The sequence below is a fragment of the Astyanax mexicanus genome, chromosome 12, assembly GCF_023375975.1.
Source record: "Astyanax mexicanus isolate ESR-SI-001 chromosome 12, AstMex3_surface, whole genome shotgun sequence".
NCBI classification, from domain to species: domain Eukaryota; kingdom Metazoa; phylum Chordata; class Actinopteri; order Characiformes; family Acestrorhamphidae; genus Astyanax; species Astyanax mexicanus.
The window spans coordinates 35,110,674-35,128,831 of record NC_064419.1 but is presented as its reverse complement, the minus strand read 5'-3'; the positions used below and the strand labels follow the sequence as shown (position 1 = coordinate 35,128,831).

The window sequence follows — 18,158 nt, the reverse complement described above, 5'->3', positions numbered from 1 at the left end:
ATAAATATCTGGAATATGACTGCTGTGAAGGAGTTTGTAAAAACATTTTGGCCTTTGAATAAATCATCACATTAAAAGAAGAGTTTAGTATCTTAGCTGCCAGTCCATCGCAGACAAACAGTTTGAAATTGTTTAAAAATGTTCCAAATCTTTTTTGTGTGTATTTTAGCTACTTCAACTGATTCAAATTTATTTTTAAACAATTGGGATCATTTAAAAAAATTGCTAGTACTATTTCTCACAAACTGTACATGCACAGTTTAATAACAATTACAACAATTATTTTTCCGGCTTTCGCTAGGCCTGTGACATTAATCTACTTTTTCTTACACTATATGTACATCAACTCAATAATTACAGACTTTAATATTGTTAATTATGCATGGAGAACCCATTACAGTAAATAAACAGGTATATTGACTAGCAAGGTCTGAATGTTCATACTTGCTAGGAGAACATTGCTCTTTATACGAGGACAGTTGCATTGTGCTATTATATTATCATGTTCTCGGTGACAAAGTTAAAAATTAAAGTAATCAGAGTTGACAAGTACCTAATATCTTTTCATGAATACTTTTTACATTTTAAACCCTTCCAGATAAATCTCTCCATCTAAATAAAGTAAATTAACTTTATCCAGCAAGAACATAGCAGATGTATGTAGCCTAGTATGAAGATGATATATGCAGAGACTCAGGAAAACTCGAGCCAAATGTCCAACTAAGCTTCTTTAACACACTATGTCACGAATTATGTTTTTGAGGAGAAATTTTTATGTATTTGCGATGTAGTAAAATGCATTTATTTTCAATGAGCATATATGCAGCTGAAACAGGGAGCACAGGGCATCCCCCATTTTTTTACCCTTATCATTTTAATATAACATTATAGTTACTATGTCTTTTAGAAAAATGTGTTTTGGGGAGGGGAGTAATGCACTATAGGCTCATGTTGTGCAGCATTCACTCCTTTCTCCTTTCATTACTTTTACTTCTATACTTTAAGTAGTTTTGAAAGCAGTACTTTTACAGTTTTACTTAAGTAAAAAGCTTACGTTGATGCTTTAATTTATACAGAAGTATTATAAATCCTAGTATGTATACTTTTACATGAGTAATGAATGAGATCTTTTTTACACCTTTGATCATTTATCATATTTATATCTGGGACAGTATATTGTCCATATAAAATGTGTTACTGTGACAGGTCTAGCTGTAAATAATGGATTGGACCATTGGATCAGTTTCTTTATGTACGAGATGCGAATAACAATTCTGAATCATTAAACTGAATCAGGTGATTGGCGGGAGTCGATTCAGCAGACTGACTCGAATATCCAATCAGAGGCGGTGACGTCGCAGCTGATTCAGTTGGAGCCACGAAGGCTCGCGAGGCGGCAGCGTGTGCAGGAGGGCGCGCGAGTGACTGTAGAGGCAACATGTCCGCCACAGCCGCCGCGCAGCAGAACAACAACGAGGAGCCCGGGCTGAACGGTAACGCTGCTGCTGCTGTTTCTATTGCAGAACTAACTGCGGGTCCGGGCGGGCACGGGGTCTGTTATTATCGAGTCCGTGTCGCGCTGTTCCTTTTGCTCGGGTTTAACTCTGTTATGCAACGCCTTTGTTTCCCTTTGGTCGCTAGTTGGAATTTCCTCCTCGCGCAGGGCAGGGCGGGGCCGAGGAGGGAGGACCGGACGCGTCACTTAGAAGAACCAATAGAAACGCTAGGGGTGAAGCTTTGGGCGGGAGTTTGACGTGATTGAGCTGTGGTGGACCAATCGGTGATCAGATAGTGTATTAGTGCTTTTTGAGGGGGCGTGGTTAACTCGAGGCAAAACAAGGCAGAAGAGGAGTTTGAGAAAAATGGTGGCGGGGGCGGGGAATGGTAGATAAATAACTAGGCAAGTGTTACAGTTTCAGGGAGAGGCTGTTTTAGTTTGATTAATTATATATTTTTTATATTTTTTTATAGCGTTTTTATAGCTGCTGGTAAAATGTACAGCACGTCCAAAATATAGTCTGCTGTTCATGTCAACATGGAGGAAAAAACACTAACCTTAATTAACCACATTCATTTGCCATGATCTAATCTGGAATTTTCCACCAACAAAAAAAACACATAACCAGTGATGTTTTCACTGGTTAAAATGGTTATAGTTAGCTTATTATTCTGGGTGAAAATGGCCTGTTAATACTTCTTCTCACTGCTGTCCTCTAAATGTTACTTAATACAGTTTAACACGGTTTTGCGCTGGTTTAAAAAAAAAAAAATATATATATATATATATATATATATATATATATATATATTTAAACTCTGAAAAATGCATGTTCTGCTGCAGGTAGAATGTGCAGCACGTCCAAAATATAATCTGCTGTTTATGTCAAAATGGAGGAAAAAACACTAACCTAGCTAAATAAATTGATTAACGCATTCTACATTTATTTGCCATGTTTTGGATAAGATCTGGAATTTTACAGCAACAGAAAGCATTTGTTTATCTGACTATAATAGATCAGTGATGTTTTCACTGTGTAAAAACTGGTTATAGTTAGTAGTCTGGGTAAAAATGGCCTGTTAATGCTTCTTCTCACTGTTGTCCTCTAAAAGTTACTCAAAACAGTTTAACATAGTTTTGCACATTTATTTATTTATTTATTTATATATTTATTTAGATCCCCTCACAAGGGGCTGCACTTTTTGTTTACCACACAGACTGATTATTATTATTTAAAAATATTTTTTTGCATTACTGGGCTTTAATAAAGTTTGTGACGTACTGTACTGTTAGGAGTACGTATACCACTAAGTCTATGAATTAAGGCTTTGATTAACTTCGTTATCAGAAAAACTGCTAAAGAATATTAACATTATACTTTTCAAAAAGAGATACACTAAATATTATAAATGATAACCAAAAATACTGAAAATTTAAAGTGTTCAAAGAGATATTTCTCATGGTCTATTGTACAAGTTAGACACAGGTTTAGTATCAAATTACACTTATATGTCATTCTTGAAGCCATTTAAAGTATTTGAGTAACATTAGCGGTTTATCAGTTACATTTTTGGTTTTACAGTCCAAAAATTCAAGCTGTACAGGTATGCTTTTTTGGGCAGTGCTATTCTATGCAACGCTGCTCCGTAGTGCCTTTAGTGATGTGGCGGTATGTGAAGAATGCATACCGAAGGGGAAATGAAAACCAGAATACCAAGTGAATCGATATATCGCCCAACACTAATCATGGGGTTACTGTGCTGTTCTGCACCCTCTCAGGCATAACTGGTTTTGTATTGTCCTGTGAAAAACATATTACTAAACAATCAGTAATGATTTGTAACTACAGTAGTTTAATCTGTGCATGGATACAAATCTTAAAGCTGTAATAAAATCAACACATTAATGCTATTTACCTACCTAAAAGCCAGTCTCTTGCCAGAGCATTTTGGACTAATACATTTCTCCAATATGGATATTTTATGTACTGTTTTAGCTAATAAAACTAGTCCTAGCAGTGTCAACTTGCCAGTGTATTTTGGTTCTATGTTGCACCAGCAGAGATTTTTGCACACCACACAGACTGATACATAGCTACAACATGGACAGATTCTGATTCAAATTACCTAAAGAAAAAAAAGCTAGTCCTTGGGTTACTTGCACCCTTTCAGGCGTAACTTGTTTTGCCCTTTGAAAATTAATCAATAATGATTTTTATCTACAGTAGCTTAATCGGTGCATGGATGGGCATTTGTAAGGGTACGTTCTTAAAGCTACAAAAAAATCACCATTTCATGCCAAGTAAGCAAACTAAACCCATTCTATATTGCCAGTACATTTTGGTTCTATGCTGCACTAGAGGAGATTTTTTCACACCACACAGAATGATATTTAGCACAATCATGGTTTATATACTGTTTTAGCTAATAAAAGCTAGTCCTGGAGTTACTGGCATTTTTAAGACATTTTAACTGATAAGGAATATGAAGCAGCACTGTCATTGAAAAAGAGCTTCAGTTAGCATTATTCAGTGTAGTTAGAAAATGAATGACTCATTATGTTTTGTTTTGCTTCTTTGCTGGCAGTGGGAGATTACATAAGACAGAGAACTATGAATAGATTTAAATCTGTGTAGTGAATTGTATCTGCCTGTGGCTGATCTTACTACCGGTATGTGTATTTGTCACAGAACATGCTAACAGTACAGCTTTCCCTTATTTTAACGGTTATGCAGGTTTAAATTAATAACAATTAAACTGGCCTAGTTGTTCAAACATTTGTATTGTATAGATTGTTCGGAGTCTGTGTCCACTCTGTACTCTGTTCTGGAGGCAGAGAGGAACAAGTCCACACATGTCTCTGGCTAGAACCTAAAGTCATTAAATCTGGCTTTGTTTACACAGCCTGCATATGCTCTACAACGTAATCTTGGTTTGGAGAGCTAGTCTCTCTCTTTTTCTGCATAATGATGACCCGCATTTTTACATATCAGAGTGTTCTAAGTCCTCTAGACCTTTCCGGCCAACATGACCAAGCTTTCCATACACGCATATTTGTAAACAAGGCACTGTCACCATGTTTCCCAAGCCCAAATTGGGTGTCAAGACACACTGTGGGAGGCTTTGCGACCTCCATGGCACACAGACAGAACTGGGTTACAGAGACAGTGGGGGATTGAATAGAAAGAGAGCGAGGAAAAGAGAACAGTTTGATTTACCTCAACACAGCATGCCAAAGATTACATAATCCTCCTCCCCTCCCTTTGCCACCCCTGGCCCTTCGGTGGATTCCATTAAAGCCGGTCTGGAAGCCAGGCAGTAGCACCGACGCAACCAGCAGCAAGAGAAGTCCCCAAACAGTGTGTTGTATAACTTGACCCACATGGCTTAAGTTGCTTGTGAATTATATCTGTGTAGGGGTGTCACGATTCTCTAAATCCTCGATTCGATTTTATTTCCGATTTTAGGGTCACGATTCGATTCTCGATTTTCTTTTTCTTTTTTTACAGCAGAGAGGCCTATGCCAGTTTTAGATTAGTCTATGGTCATTCATTGGTTTGATTCATCAAATTTACAGTATCTTATTTCAAAAGGTGGGCTTGATATAAGTGAAGCAAAGTGACTAATTTGACTAATGGTCAAATTTAAATCATTTAGTTAAGATATATATGTAATGTCATCTAGTGGCTTTCATTGGTAGCAGCAGTGTGCACTAGAGACCGACCGATATGGGTTTTTCTAAGGCCGATGCCGATACCGATCATTAGTGGTCAGAGTCAGCCGATGGCCGATGTGACCTGCCGATTTTTAGGGCCGATATGCTATCGTATTATACTTATTTGGCATGCTTAAAATCATACTAGTAAGAGGAGGATTACTTAGAAGCCTTTACACAATTCATTTAAGGCATTTTAATTATTCAATTGAACATGTAATGGCCAAAATATGGTAAAAACCAGGAAAATTTTTAGGCGCTTTTCAGATTTTCTATTATTTTTTTTTATTTTCAGACACATAAAATGAACTATTTATATGGATGAAGTGTTTTGACAGCTCTATATTTTACTATAATGTGTTTACAATCATCATATAAAATTTTTAACTGCTACCTATTACTGGTTAGAAGTTATAGTGATTTGAACCAGTAATGATCTTTTCTTTCTCCAAAGGACTGGAAACTTTATAAGAATAAAAACTACCACTTTTATAACTCATTTTGCAGTAAACTCTGGGTTTTTGTGTGGTCTACTCATATACAAACAGAAATCCGCAGTGTCTCTTTAAGAGCGGTTGTTCTGCTGAGTGGAAAGTCTTTAGAGAAAGTTTCTGTGGCCAAGCATCTCTCTTCCTTAGCCTTTCAGCTGGCCGAGCTCGCCACCTGATTGGCTGAGAGACCTCATTCTCATACCGTCATGTCCAGTAGGCTCCGCCCTGTCTGGCTGTGGGCCAGATTCGGCGTAGCGTCGAATAAAATGCTTTTAATTCGGAATTAAAGTTAAGATTCCGTCTCACATTATTCCTCGCGCGGGGTGGATATAACTGTGGATTATAGGAGACTGGATTGATGGATTTTCTTGAGTCTGGGCTCTTTTTGAAGGTAAGAGAGTGGGGGACGCGCTGGTGGGTGTTGGGGGGGGGAGGGGGGGTGGGGGGAGTGACTTTAGGCAACTACAGGACCAAACCTGTGCATTTTTCAACTCTGAACACGCGCTGCAACGCGCTCTTTCAGCTCTAATTCATACATCCTACACTAAAACGGAGCACAGTTTCGGAATCCGGAGAGCCAGACGGTTCGAATGGTGTATAACATGTCCGCATTCGATCAAATATGGACGTCCGATAAACGGAAATATGAAAATTATGATTTAATATTTTCATAACCAAGGCATATTTCGCCCTAAATGTTTATTGTCTGAAAGGAGATACAGCTTAATAGGCTATATAACTGAAAAGCAAGGATTCTAAGCTTTAAAATGGTATATTGGGTGTCTATATTGAACCTATAACTATTCATAAACACAGCCAGATATTAAATATCATATTTTTCTGGCCCGCCGGCGGGCCAGGGCGTGTTAAGAGGTTAAATACTGAAAATATCAAGTGTTAATTTGATTTTATTTACTTAGATTTTCGTTTCTGAAGAAGAGACGTCAGTTATTTTATACTAGAGCTTATAGATAGGGCTTGCCTTGCATAGTCAGATCGCATTCCAAATGCACTCCTGCCATCAACGCTAAGCATAGTTTCGTTTGGAGAGAAATGCTACAACACCGATGCAGTTGAAATTCTATTCTTTTTCAGTAAATGAAGCAACATCACAGATTACTAATCATGAGAGAAAATATAGACTTTGGGACACTGGATTGTAAAAATGGATGCCTTACCCGTTGAAAGTCTTGCTCACTCTTGAAACCTTGCGCTGCGTTCCAAGTAGCTGCCCGCAGATGTGCCGGATTAAAATCGGCGCGGCCAAATAAGAAAATCGGCCGATGCCGATTGATAAAAAAATAACAAAAATCGGCCGATTAAATCGGCTGGCCGATCGATCGGTCGGCCTCTAGTGTGCACTATTAAAACAGCAATGTGCAACATAAAATAAATAATAAAAAAATACAGGAACAGTCATGTACAAAATAATAGAACAATAAGAGCCTTAACAAACTGAACTCTATCCTACTATAAGAGTTAAACATGAAAAATAAGACTAAGACTTTTTCAGTCCCTGAGAATGACAAGTTTTTGTCTTTAACAAAGATATATTAACTTTATCTGAGAGAAAGATGCTCCTTAAGGTACCAAAACTATTAACATATTTGAGGTTAGACTGTTATTTTTATATTTTCAAGTTTTTCTTTAAGAAGATGAGAATGTCCACATTCTCTGGAGAAAGGGCTGCTCTTTAAGCAGTCACAATATCTGTGGCGTCGGCTACAGTGTGCTGCGCCATTTGCGTAGCGTTCTGCGCCATTTGCGTAGAGCGTGCGCGTGCTTGCGTAACTTAGAGGGAGGGATCGCCGTTCACCTTTTTGACTTCGATGCTTGAGACCATGACATACCGTATTTTTCGGACTATAAGGCGCACCGTATTATAAGACGCACTATCAAAGAACGCCTATTTTCTGCTATTTTTCCATACATAGGGCGCATCGCATTATAAGGCGCGTTAAGTGACACTAGAAAGGGTGCCTATATCAAAGTGAACAGGGGTGGCGCCATGTTTCCCTTCCCCCACCGGGGGTGGTCGCTTGCCGGTGGAGCGTCTCAGTATACAAATCTAGCTATTTCAAAGTCAAACGAGTGCTGGATATTAATCTACACAGATTCCTCTCCTGAAAACTGTTTATTTGGGTGAGTAACGTGCTTCAGTTTATTTACAGTAAGCTTAGATTTCCAGATGTCCACTAAGGCTTGCTGCACCAGCGTTAGCATAGCTATCCGCTAGCACGCTAGCTAGTCACCTAAACTAGTAAAGTTAACCCAAACTTAAACGACAGCGTTACACTGAGTAATCCTGCGTGTTCTGGTAAGACAGTGAGATATTAGCTAGCGATTCGTCCCCCGTAGCTTGTTTTAACACTGTAAACAAGCAGATTACAGGCTGATAAAACTCACCTCTGAGAGAGTTAGCGCTTAGCATCTAGCTAATGCTAGCCAGGCAAAGCAGCACAGACTTACAGGCCGATAACTCACCTCTGAACGGTGAACGCTTAGCGATTAGCATCTAACTCTAATAATACTGCTCCAGCAGTATTAAAAGTGCTAAATTTAGAAAATACTGATCTCTGAACAGTGAAAAAGCTAGCTAGCTAAGCGGTTAGCATCTAGCTAATGCTATTGCTGCTCTGCACGGAGTGTGTGTTTACTGCTCCTTACACCTGACGGGTAAAATTTAGATAATACTGATCTCTGAACAGTGAATAAGCTAGCTAATGCTATTTGCTGCTCCAGCCTCGGAGCTGCACGGCTCTGGACTCTGTATAGCACTGAAACTCTGTATAACGCTGCACGGAGTGTGTGTTTACTGCTCCTTACAACCTGACGAGTAAAATTTAGATAATACTGATCTCAGTGAATAAGCTAGCTAGCTTAGCGGTTAGCATCTAGCTAATGCTATTGCTGCTCAGCCTCGGAGCTGCACGCTCTGGACTCTGTATAGCACTGAAACTCTCTATAACGCTGCACGGAGTGTGTGTTTACTGCTCCTTACAAACTGACGAGTAAAATCCATACAAAAGGCGCACCGTATTATAAGACGCACTGTCAATTTTTGTGAAAATTAAAAGTTTTTAAGTGCGCCTTATAGTCCGAAAAATACGGTAATTAAAATATCGAAATCGTGACACCCCTAGTGTAGAGGTATTAATCTGTTCACATCTATGGAGTTGTTGACATCTCTGGATTTATTTATGTTCTTCAGGACATTTGGAGCCTGTCAGGATTGGATCCGATCCAGGCATGTTTTAATGGCTCAGTATCAGCAATTTTAATACCGGTTCAGTTCTGAATCTTTGTGTTAAACATGGTGTTCAGAGTGAAGCTAGTTCTCAGAAGGTAAATAAAGTCATCCGTTTGAATCTATGTAAACTGTTACTAAAAATCAACCAATTTTACTTAAGTATTAATCTGCAGCACACCTTATATGAACTGTGTGGCTGTATTGTTTACTTAAACACTGGATCTGGAGACTGTATCAGAGCAGTATTGGCTGATGCTCAGCGTTAAGAGACCTGACTGGGACATTTCCTCATTTCCCCTGTCCTAAAGGATAGTTCTGGTCATATTTTATCTCACACAGTAAATGCAAAGTTTAAATAAGGAATAACATTGCACTTTATTACTCATAGAAGTGTCACTGCAATACAACATTCTGGCTGTATTCTGGAGCCTTCCTGTATTGATCTTACAGACAGAATCAGCTCCAGCTTGGTCAGTAAAAGCTCTGGACAGCACAGTAGGGCTCGACTCACTGGTCCTTTTGTTAGGCAACTGGGCGGAGTGTATCCCTGAGGTTTTTATTGTTTTAATGCAGGGTGACAACTGATGGCCCTCTGATGAAAAGCCCATGGAATGCTGGACTCATGCACTGCCATGGCAACTGGTCTGGCAGTGGGCAAATACAAAAAGCCCCTATAATGTTGTTGATTGAAAGAAGGGGAAAAAACACAGGGTGAAATAAAGGACGCTGTCTTATCAACAGGATAAGATCCGGATGTTAAAGTGGAGATGTCGGGTTATGCTTAGTCAGTGCCAGCTCTTCATTAATGTAGCATTTTTCCAAAATGCCATCAAGCCCTTGGCAAAGACCCTTGCTGGCTTTTCTTGCAAGGGTCTGGTTCTATTTTAGTGCAGCCTTATTTGTGTTCTTACTAGAGAAAGAAAGATTGTTTAGCTGTGGCTCAGTATTCATTTTCAGCTACTGATCTATATCTAGTTCTTAGCCAAAATATGCGATTAGCAATCCGATATTTGTCTACATTGTCATGTAGTATTCAGAAATTACGGATTTTCACAGTTTTTTTGTATTATCTGTATCAAACGCATTTATTTGTCAAATGTGTTAGACTAACAGTCTCCTAAAGAAGAGGGAGAATAGCACCACTAACGGGATACACCTTTCAAGAGTACAGATCACATTTAAATACCATCAAGAGTACAACTTTTTGGATTATATGTACTATTTTAGCTTCACAGTGCAGTTCTGTATGGGAATTCAAAGTGTTTTTAATTATTTCAGAAAGTAAGAAATATTTCATCTTAAGAGGCAATAAATATGCAGTAAATCAAGTCCTGTATGATTAGAAAAGGGTAATTTGTCATTTAGCCCCATCATCTACAGTCAGCCCCGGCATCTACAATCAAACTGATAGACCATCTTAGATCAAAATCAGCCCTGAAGATTCTGATTAGGCTATCTCTGCATTAGCCACTTAATATGGTGTCTGGAATGTGTTTAAATTTAAACAGTAAAGTACAAAAGGAAAAATAAACTTTGCGTATAAATTGCATGTGTAGAACATGGCTCTAAAGCATGTTTCTGTCAGTGACTTTATGTATGAGGTGCTTCTGCCCAAAGACAGTGTTGCTTAGCAACAGCAAGGGTCAGACAGCACCCAGACATGTCTCATGTATATGCTAAAGCCAACAGTAGAGCGTAATCTGTTGTGAAGTGCAGTTTCATATAAATAGTATCTGATGTGTACTAGCCCATTTCTTTGGAGCCCCCTTTTGAAGGTTTGAATGTTAGCAGGGCCATCATATAATTAGGGGTGTTCCAGTCTGATACTGATTTCTGTATTTGTCTGATACTGGATCAAATGTCGAACAGATGAAAATTATAATTTTATCTGATCCAATAGCCTACATAATCGTGTAAATGCGTAACCCTAGAACTATGTTTGTCACATTAGTTACGTTATATTCAGTCATTTTGTACACTTATATATTGACCATTGTGGGATGTTTAGCAAGTCGGCCATTAAAGTGAATAAGCCTGTATAGCTGCAAAAATTGGTAAAAATTGAGATTACAATATTTTGTTTTTCTGCAGTGTATTTCTAAATTTTATATATTATAAAATAAATACAGAAATGTTCACCAAACTTCACTAGTATAAACTCTGTGGATCAATAATTGGATTAAAATATATGATATTCTCATGTAAAATGAGAATAGTGTGAATTTCTATTTGTATTGAGCAGCAATATTTTTTTTTTTGGAAAATGTCATTTTACATTGCAAAAATGTGTACATTTTGATATTGATGCTAAAACAATATATTGTGCAGCCCGGTGAACCAATCAATACATTTTAATTTTTAATTCTAATGTCTGAATATTCCTAATAATTAAAAGTACATTACTTTTTAAAGGGTTGCAATTATATTATTATGGTATTACATTAACATGTATCAGAGAAACGAACTAAATAACTAAATTGTTTATTGCAATTAACACTTGGACAGTATTACAAATGCATTTTAAATGTAATATATTTGCAGACATTAAGTTTAATAAAAAAAATATATTAGAATAAGACAATAGCACGAAGAGCTGACATCCAGTCATCTGCTTAGTTAGTATGCAGATTTTCTGGTTGCACTGGTTTTTCTACTGCTTTATGTTTTCATAAGCTCTGTAATTGGTCTAAATCTTTGGTCTAAATGCTTTGTTTAACATGCACCTAATGTGGTAATATGCACAAAACTAGTTGTTGCTGCTTACATTATCACAATACTTTTTATTTGACTTGTTAGTTCCTCATTACTTGTAAGGGGCATGTAAGAATTTAGCCTTTTCTTGGTTGGTTTCCTCAGGCTCCTGGGTGGAGTTGGAGTTGAATGGGAACACGGGGACAGCCCCCCAGCAGCTGACCCCTGGCCTGGCCCCCCCTGCCGGCAATGGAAATGTAGGAGAGTCCTCAACTCCCCTGCAGGCTGTACAGGAAGTGGAGGAGGAGAGCCTGGTAGGAGGCCTTGAGCATGTCCCTTCATCCTCCTCCATCCATAATGGAGACATGGAGAAAATCCTGCTGGACGCCCAACATGAGTCCAGCCCCAGCAGCTCCTCCTGTAACAGGTAAGAGAACTGAGATCAGAACAGAAGACATGTAGTGTCAATGCTAGATATGCATTGTAGTACATGGTGAATGTTTAATGTATATGTAATATATACAACATACAGCTCTGGGTAAAAATAAGAGGCCACTTAAAAATTATGAGATTCTTTGATTTTCCCAAATTGAAAACCTCTGGAATATACTCAAGAGGAAGATGGATGATTGCAAGCAATCAAACCAAACTGAACTGCTTGAATTTTTGCTTCAGGAGTGGCATAAATTTATCCAAAAGCAGTGTGAAAGACTGGTGGAGAAGAACATGCCAAAATGCATTAAAAACAGGGTTATTCCACCAAAAATTGATTTCTGAACTCTTGAAACTTTATGAATATGAACTTGTTTTCTTTGCATTATTTTGAGGTCTGAAAGCTAAACTAAAGTGGTCTCTTAATTTCCAGTGCTGTATATGTTTTAGTCATATACTGTACAGCAGGTCTGACTGTGCCTTATTCCTATTCCGTTTCCTATTCTTATTGGAGCCATACGTGCCTTAAGTCTCAGCCCATATTCCTTAATTTGTAACATTGCAGTTAGTGGGTGATTGTAGTAAAATAATTGTCTTGGCTTACCAATTATTTTGATAATCAGTCAATAAAGCCACAAAAAGCCACAAAACAAAAGCAAACAAAAAAACAAAAAAGATGAAGTAAGCAAAAACAAATAATTTGAACAAAGACTTTGAAATGGATGCTATGCTGTGCGAAATATTTTATTACAAAATAAAATGAGCTAGATAAATCTAAATCAAGTTGGCCTTTTAAGGTGAGGGCAGGAAGAATCGAAAGATAGGTTGTCTATGGTGCTTCTAAGACAAACTTGTTTTTGTAAAAGATGGGCAATAAAATCAGGTTCAGTGAAGTTTGAGGTTAAACCCTGCCAGTGGATAAATTAAACTCACTGTCAGTACTCTAGACAGTCCTGCCAGTGCCACTGAGGATTTGAAGGATTTCAGGGGCTGTAAGAGCTTTTAGGAAATCTGTGTTTTTTTTTGTGCACTTCTTAAGATTACATAAAGTAACACTAAACAAGATTGACTGTATATTTATTTGCTGGAGATGTTTTGAATTACTTACATTAGTCACATGCAAGCTCTTCATCACTGTCCGAAAGAAATAGACAAATATTTGTACATTTTGTATTGTTTAAAAATTCCATGATAAATAGATCAGCATAAATGCTCCAGCTGGACTTGGAATAAAATGTTTTTACATTGGCTTTTTTGTGGCTCATATCTTGTCCAGTCTTTAACATCATGTCACACTTTGGGAAGGTTTAAAAGCATGTTTCAATGTCCTCTATCCTATGGACTGCACAACTAAATGGTACTGTAACATTTTATTTAATTACCTGTTCTTGCTTCACTGGGTGCTTTGCTTGATTTTTCACAGCCCAAGATTTGTTTCAAATCAGTAGCAGTGGTTAGCGATTCTGATTTTGCTTAGTGCCACAGTGGCTGTTTTATTCTGGTTGCTTGCAATAGCTGAAGTTGATCTTTCCAAAAAAAGTTTTATTTTGACAGTATTTTTCATCAATTTTGTATACTTTGCAGTCCCCCCAGACCCCACAGTCCTGAGCACGATGAAGGTCTGATCACCTTTGATGTGGAAATGCCCAGTGAGAGAGATTGTCAGGTAAGACTAATGACTACTTTTGTCCTCGTGCCATTCTTACTGAATAACCTCTTGAGCAGCAGGTGTTCACTTTGTGATTAACGGATAAGATGAATGAGGGACATTGTGTATATTGTTTCCTGGTTTTAATATGGATGTTTCTCATTGCTGTCTCTTATGTTCTCCTCCTTGTGTGCAGTCAGAGGACGACAGTCTGGATAAGGACAGAGAGGACGACATCCTCATGAATAAAGGCGAGAGCTGGGTGTCAGACTGGTCCAGTCGGCCTGAAAATATACCTCCCAAGTGAGTGGCCTTCCACTGAATGCAGGACATGCATATCCAAGTATAAACCTTTCTGTACCCACATGCTGTAAAATTTTGAAAAATTATTTAGAACATGTACAACAGGTGTGGGACAATACAATGATTCCGCAATATGTTTCGATTGTGTCTCATCGATATATGGCATCACATAAATGTTCTAAACTCCTTAAGACTCATCCCCCCACCCACCAAATGAGACTTACTAAAGTTACTGCTTCATTACTACATTTGATGGTGCTAATCGAAAGAATAAGACAAACCTGCACTCAAGAATTTTAGTTTTGAAATTCTGTGTAACTGACACCAATAAATCCATAATTATTGGGATTTGCTTATTAAGATGTATTTTATTCATCTGCCATCATAGAGAATTGTCCACAGGCATTACCATGTGGGTCAGCCAGACCTTTTCCTGTACCTTTTTTTTTTCCAGTTTCCAAGAGTCTTTTGAATGTGTAGGAAACAGTTATCACAGCTCTCTGGCTTCTTCTGTAATTTCTCTAAAGTCAATAGGGATTGATTGATTGTGTACAACATGATTTATTTATGTGATACGACCTGCTTTTCACAGGGAGTTCCAGTTCCGACACCCAAAGCGTTCAGGTTCGGTCTCTTTGAGTATGAGAAAGACTGGAGCTATGAAGAAAGGAGGGGTCTTCTCTGCTGAATTCCTCAAAGTGTTCATCCCCTCTCTGCTGCTCTCTCACATTCTCGCCCTGGGACTGGGGTGAGTGTCAGTGCAATTTAGAAACCTGCCTGCTTATGAGATATTAAATAGGCATTAAAATCATTTTTGAAAACGTGTGACTCTTATATCTGTAAATTTTAGATTTTTTTCTGCTCCCAGCACACCTGATTCAAAAAATCAGTTTATTAAAAGCCTATTCAGAGTTGCATGGTGTGTGTTAGAACAGAAATCCACTAAAATATGCAGGGTAGCTCCAAGATAGAGTTCAGGAACAGTGACTTGGATACTCTTTGATCTGATTATCTATCTTTTGTGTGTGCGCTCTCTGTTCTTTCTAGGGTCTACATTGGCAAAAGGCTGACCACACCCTCCACCAGTTCCTTTTAAACCCAAACTTATACCAGTGCCTGAAAGCTCCATCAGACGCAGTGGTGGCAAAGTTGTGTCCAAACATCTTCGACATCTTTGTTAGATACTCTCTCTCTCTTCCCTTCTGCCTCGTTCTCTCCTTCCTCCCACACACTTTCTGTCTCTATTCTTCCCACTCATCATTCTCGTGTTTAGGACCCATCACCAAAAGAAGCTGGGAGAAGATCTACTTGTCGATCTAGTCTTGTGTTGATGTTTTACTTTGCCTATAGCGCTGTGGCTAACTAACATGTTTAGGTGTTTTGTTTAAAGTTTCTTGTTTTAACATGCAGATAGTAGTTAGTAACTGACCTTTCTTACCTTCTTTTACACTGGTATGCAAACTGCGTACAGAAGTAACATCTGTGGCTCCCAAAACCTACACAATTCCTACAACAACTACAACCAGCAGCACATTACTGTCACAAACTGTCACTTTATATTCACAGTGTGCTTTGTATTTAGGATACAAATGCACGGTCGTGTTGTTGGGTTTAGTAGTGACCTAGTAGAATTGTAACTGACTGATGCTGCAGTTGCTTTTGGAAGTAGCCTAGAATATTTTGCAGTCAGCTCCCTTTTTTTTTTTTTTTTTTTTTTAAGCGCCTTTAGACAGAGAGATTGTGTTCGAAGTTGATTAATTAAGATTAAGATAGCTGTGCCATCTATGGAGAAAATCCCAGCATGTACTTAATTCTTCAATTCTTGTCATTTTTAATTGAACTACACCAACACAGTTTTTTTAATTATTACTACATAGATATATTTATTTTCTCAATTTTTTTAAAGCGTAACTTAAAAGTGAAAGCTTTCAATAGACTGTTAAAGCTAGATGGAATTCTTATCTGAACATTCGTGAGTCATATGCTCTCTACTATAGTTTATATTGCAACCTATTGGTTAGTTGATATTCTTCAATGGAGCAGTTGCCACTCTCTGATTAATAGTTTTCACTCCATTTCTTCTTCTGATCAGCAAAAAGGAGCTCACAATCTGGAGGTTTGATAGGGAACTCAAAATTTACACCCTAATTTTATAGGTATGGAGAATGATTTTTTTTTTTTTTGTATACTGGAGGGATAAACAAGTAGATAAGCTGAGGATGTGGGAGTTAAGGAGGGGGAAATTTGACATGTATTTCCTCCTATTGGATACAACTCTTAGACTTGTAGTGACATTTAATAAAGTTCACAAAAGTTGTGGCCATCGCAAGTATAGGCAGCACATTTAATGGATTAAAGGTTTAAAATGGGTAAAAATGGGTGTGATAGACGGATCATGGTGCCGCTCACAGACACCTGTGCATGTTCTTCCTAATTCCTAAAAGATACATGACTGGTCAGTCAACACTTATTTGCCTTGAATGCATATTATGCTGTCCTAGACCGGTCTTGCAGAAATCTACGTACTATGCTTTCTGGTGCCAAAGGGCCTCTCCACTGTGATGCTTACATGTAAGCACATGTAAGGCCCAGCATCAACACATTTAAACAGTACATCTTGCACATACTGCTAGGACCCTTGTGATATGTTTGAGTTAATTGAGTTTAAGTCTCTTATCAATTATTATTTTTTGTTTGTTTTCTACTCCATTTTCATCTTTGCCCAACACCTTTTGAAGCTTTTTGGTTTTGTTGTGGAGGCCCAGATCCATTCATTTATTTGTGTAGAATGTGAAGCATTTCTGTGAACATCTGTTGTATACAACAATGTTTAAGTGAAGTGAGAATATATATATAGATATATATTTTTCGTTCATCAGAACTTTTTCATTTACAAGGTACAATATACAGTCAGCAATTTTGTGCTTTTTTGTCATCTTGTTTGTTTTCCCCCCTACTTATTCCTTTACCTTGCCAAGCTTAAATTCTAAAATGTAATTTAACCTGTGCTCACACTGCAGTTAAATCAGATTTGTTTCTCAAACCTGTGTAAGTATTCATATCGGATTTGCTTTTCTGGTCATCAAAACGTATCTTCAATAGATATGCCAAATATTGTTGGATTTGGGCTGCCAGTCTGAACATAGCGTCTGACACTTACATTGATATAAATTACAAATTAAATGTATATTTAAGTCTCTTATTTTAAACCCTTTTGACCCAGAACAGTTGAGGATTGATGCATCACATTGACATCCCATTGTATCCACAGATGCATATGCTAGATAAATCTAGGAAATTCAGAGCTATTACCTCACCAGTCATCCCGCCTCTTTAGCATTACTCACAACATACCTAATTTCACAACTGTGACATCAACAGCAGTGATAGTCCACCATTACCCACACTGTTCTGATTCCTTGTACATGTTTTGTTTGGTCCTGAAGGAGAGGGGCTTCTTTATGTTAGTGATATTCTTAAACACCTCACGCATTTTGTTTGCGCCCATTTTGTCCCCTTTTGCATGAACACATCATTCCAAGCTTTGGATCTGCTTTGGAAGATGGAACCCTGAATTGGGACAAAAAAAAGAAACTGTGAATGAAGAGAAGAGTTGTAGCTCATTACAGCGAAATAAACTAGACCCGCCCTGTGTTGAAAGGTGGGAATATTGTAAATTTTACGCACATTATAGTTTTTTTTTCCGTTTTGCATCTTTGTGTATTTCTCTTATTATTATTTTTTTTCTTTTTGCTTGGATTAGAATGACTGGAATATGTTCAGATTGGAGGGCAGGGCCCTCATGGTTGGCAACCCCTGGCTGTGTTTCTTTTGAATATATAGTAGTTTTATTTTATTTGACCACATATTGAACGAAAAACGCATTAAAAATTCCAAGTACAACCCAGCATTCTCACGAATACATGTTTTTATTTGTGTTTGTCATTTCATTCATATGTGTTGCACGTTCCACTTTAGTTTGACTGAAAACTGAAATATTACCAGTGATCTTGTGATTTTATATACACAGTTCAATCAAAATATTAATATTACCACCTCCGTTATGTCAGCTTCACTGATCATAATGAAGCACTTTGTAGTTTTATAATTACTCTGATATCTATGCCATCT

The 18,158-nt window shown here is 37.8% G+C and overlaps 1 protein-coding gene across 1 annotated transcript; it reads left to right on the top strand.

The window, feature by feature from the left end:
• Positions 1–1,358: 1,358 nt before the first annotated feature.
• On the top strand, positions 1,359–17,935 carry bnip3la (BCL2 interacting protein 3 like a). Its single transcript, XM_007247210.4, has 6 exons — positions 1,359–1,493; positions 11,810–12,071; positions 13,661–13,742; positions 13,921–14,027; positions 14,620–14,775; positions 15,075–17,935. The coding sequence occupies exons 1-6, from the start codon at positions 1,439–1,441 to the stop codon at positions 15,121–15,123; spliced, it is 711 nt and encodes a 236-aa protein (XP_007247272.3). The 5' UTR covers positions 1,359–1,438; the 3' UTR covers positions 15,124–17,935.
• Positions 17,936–18,158: the final 223 nt, after the last annotated feature.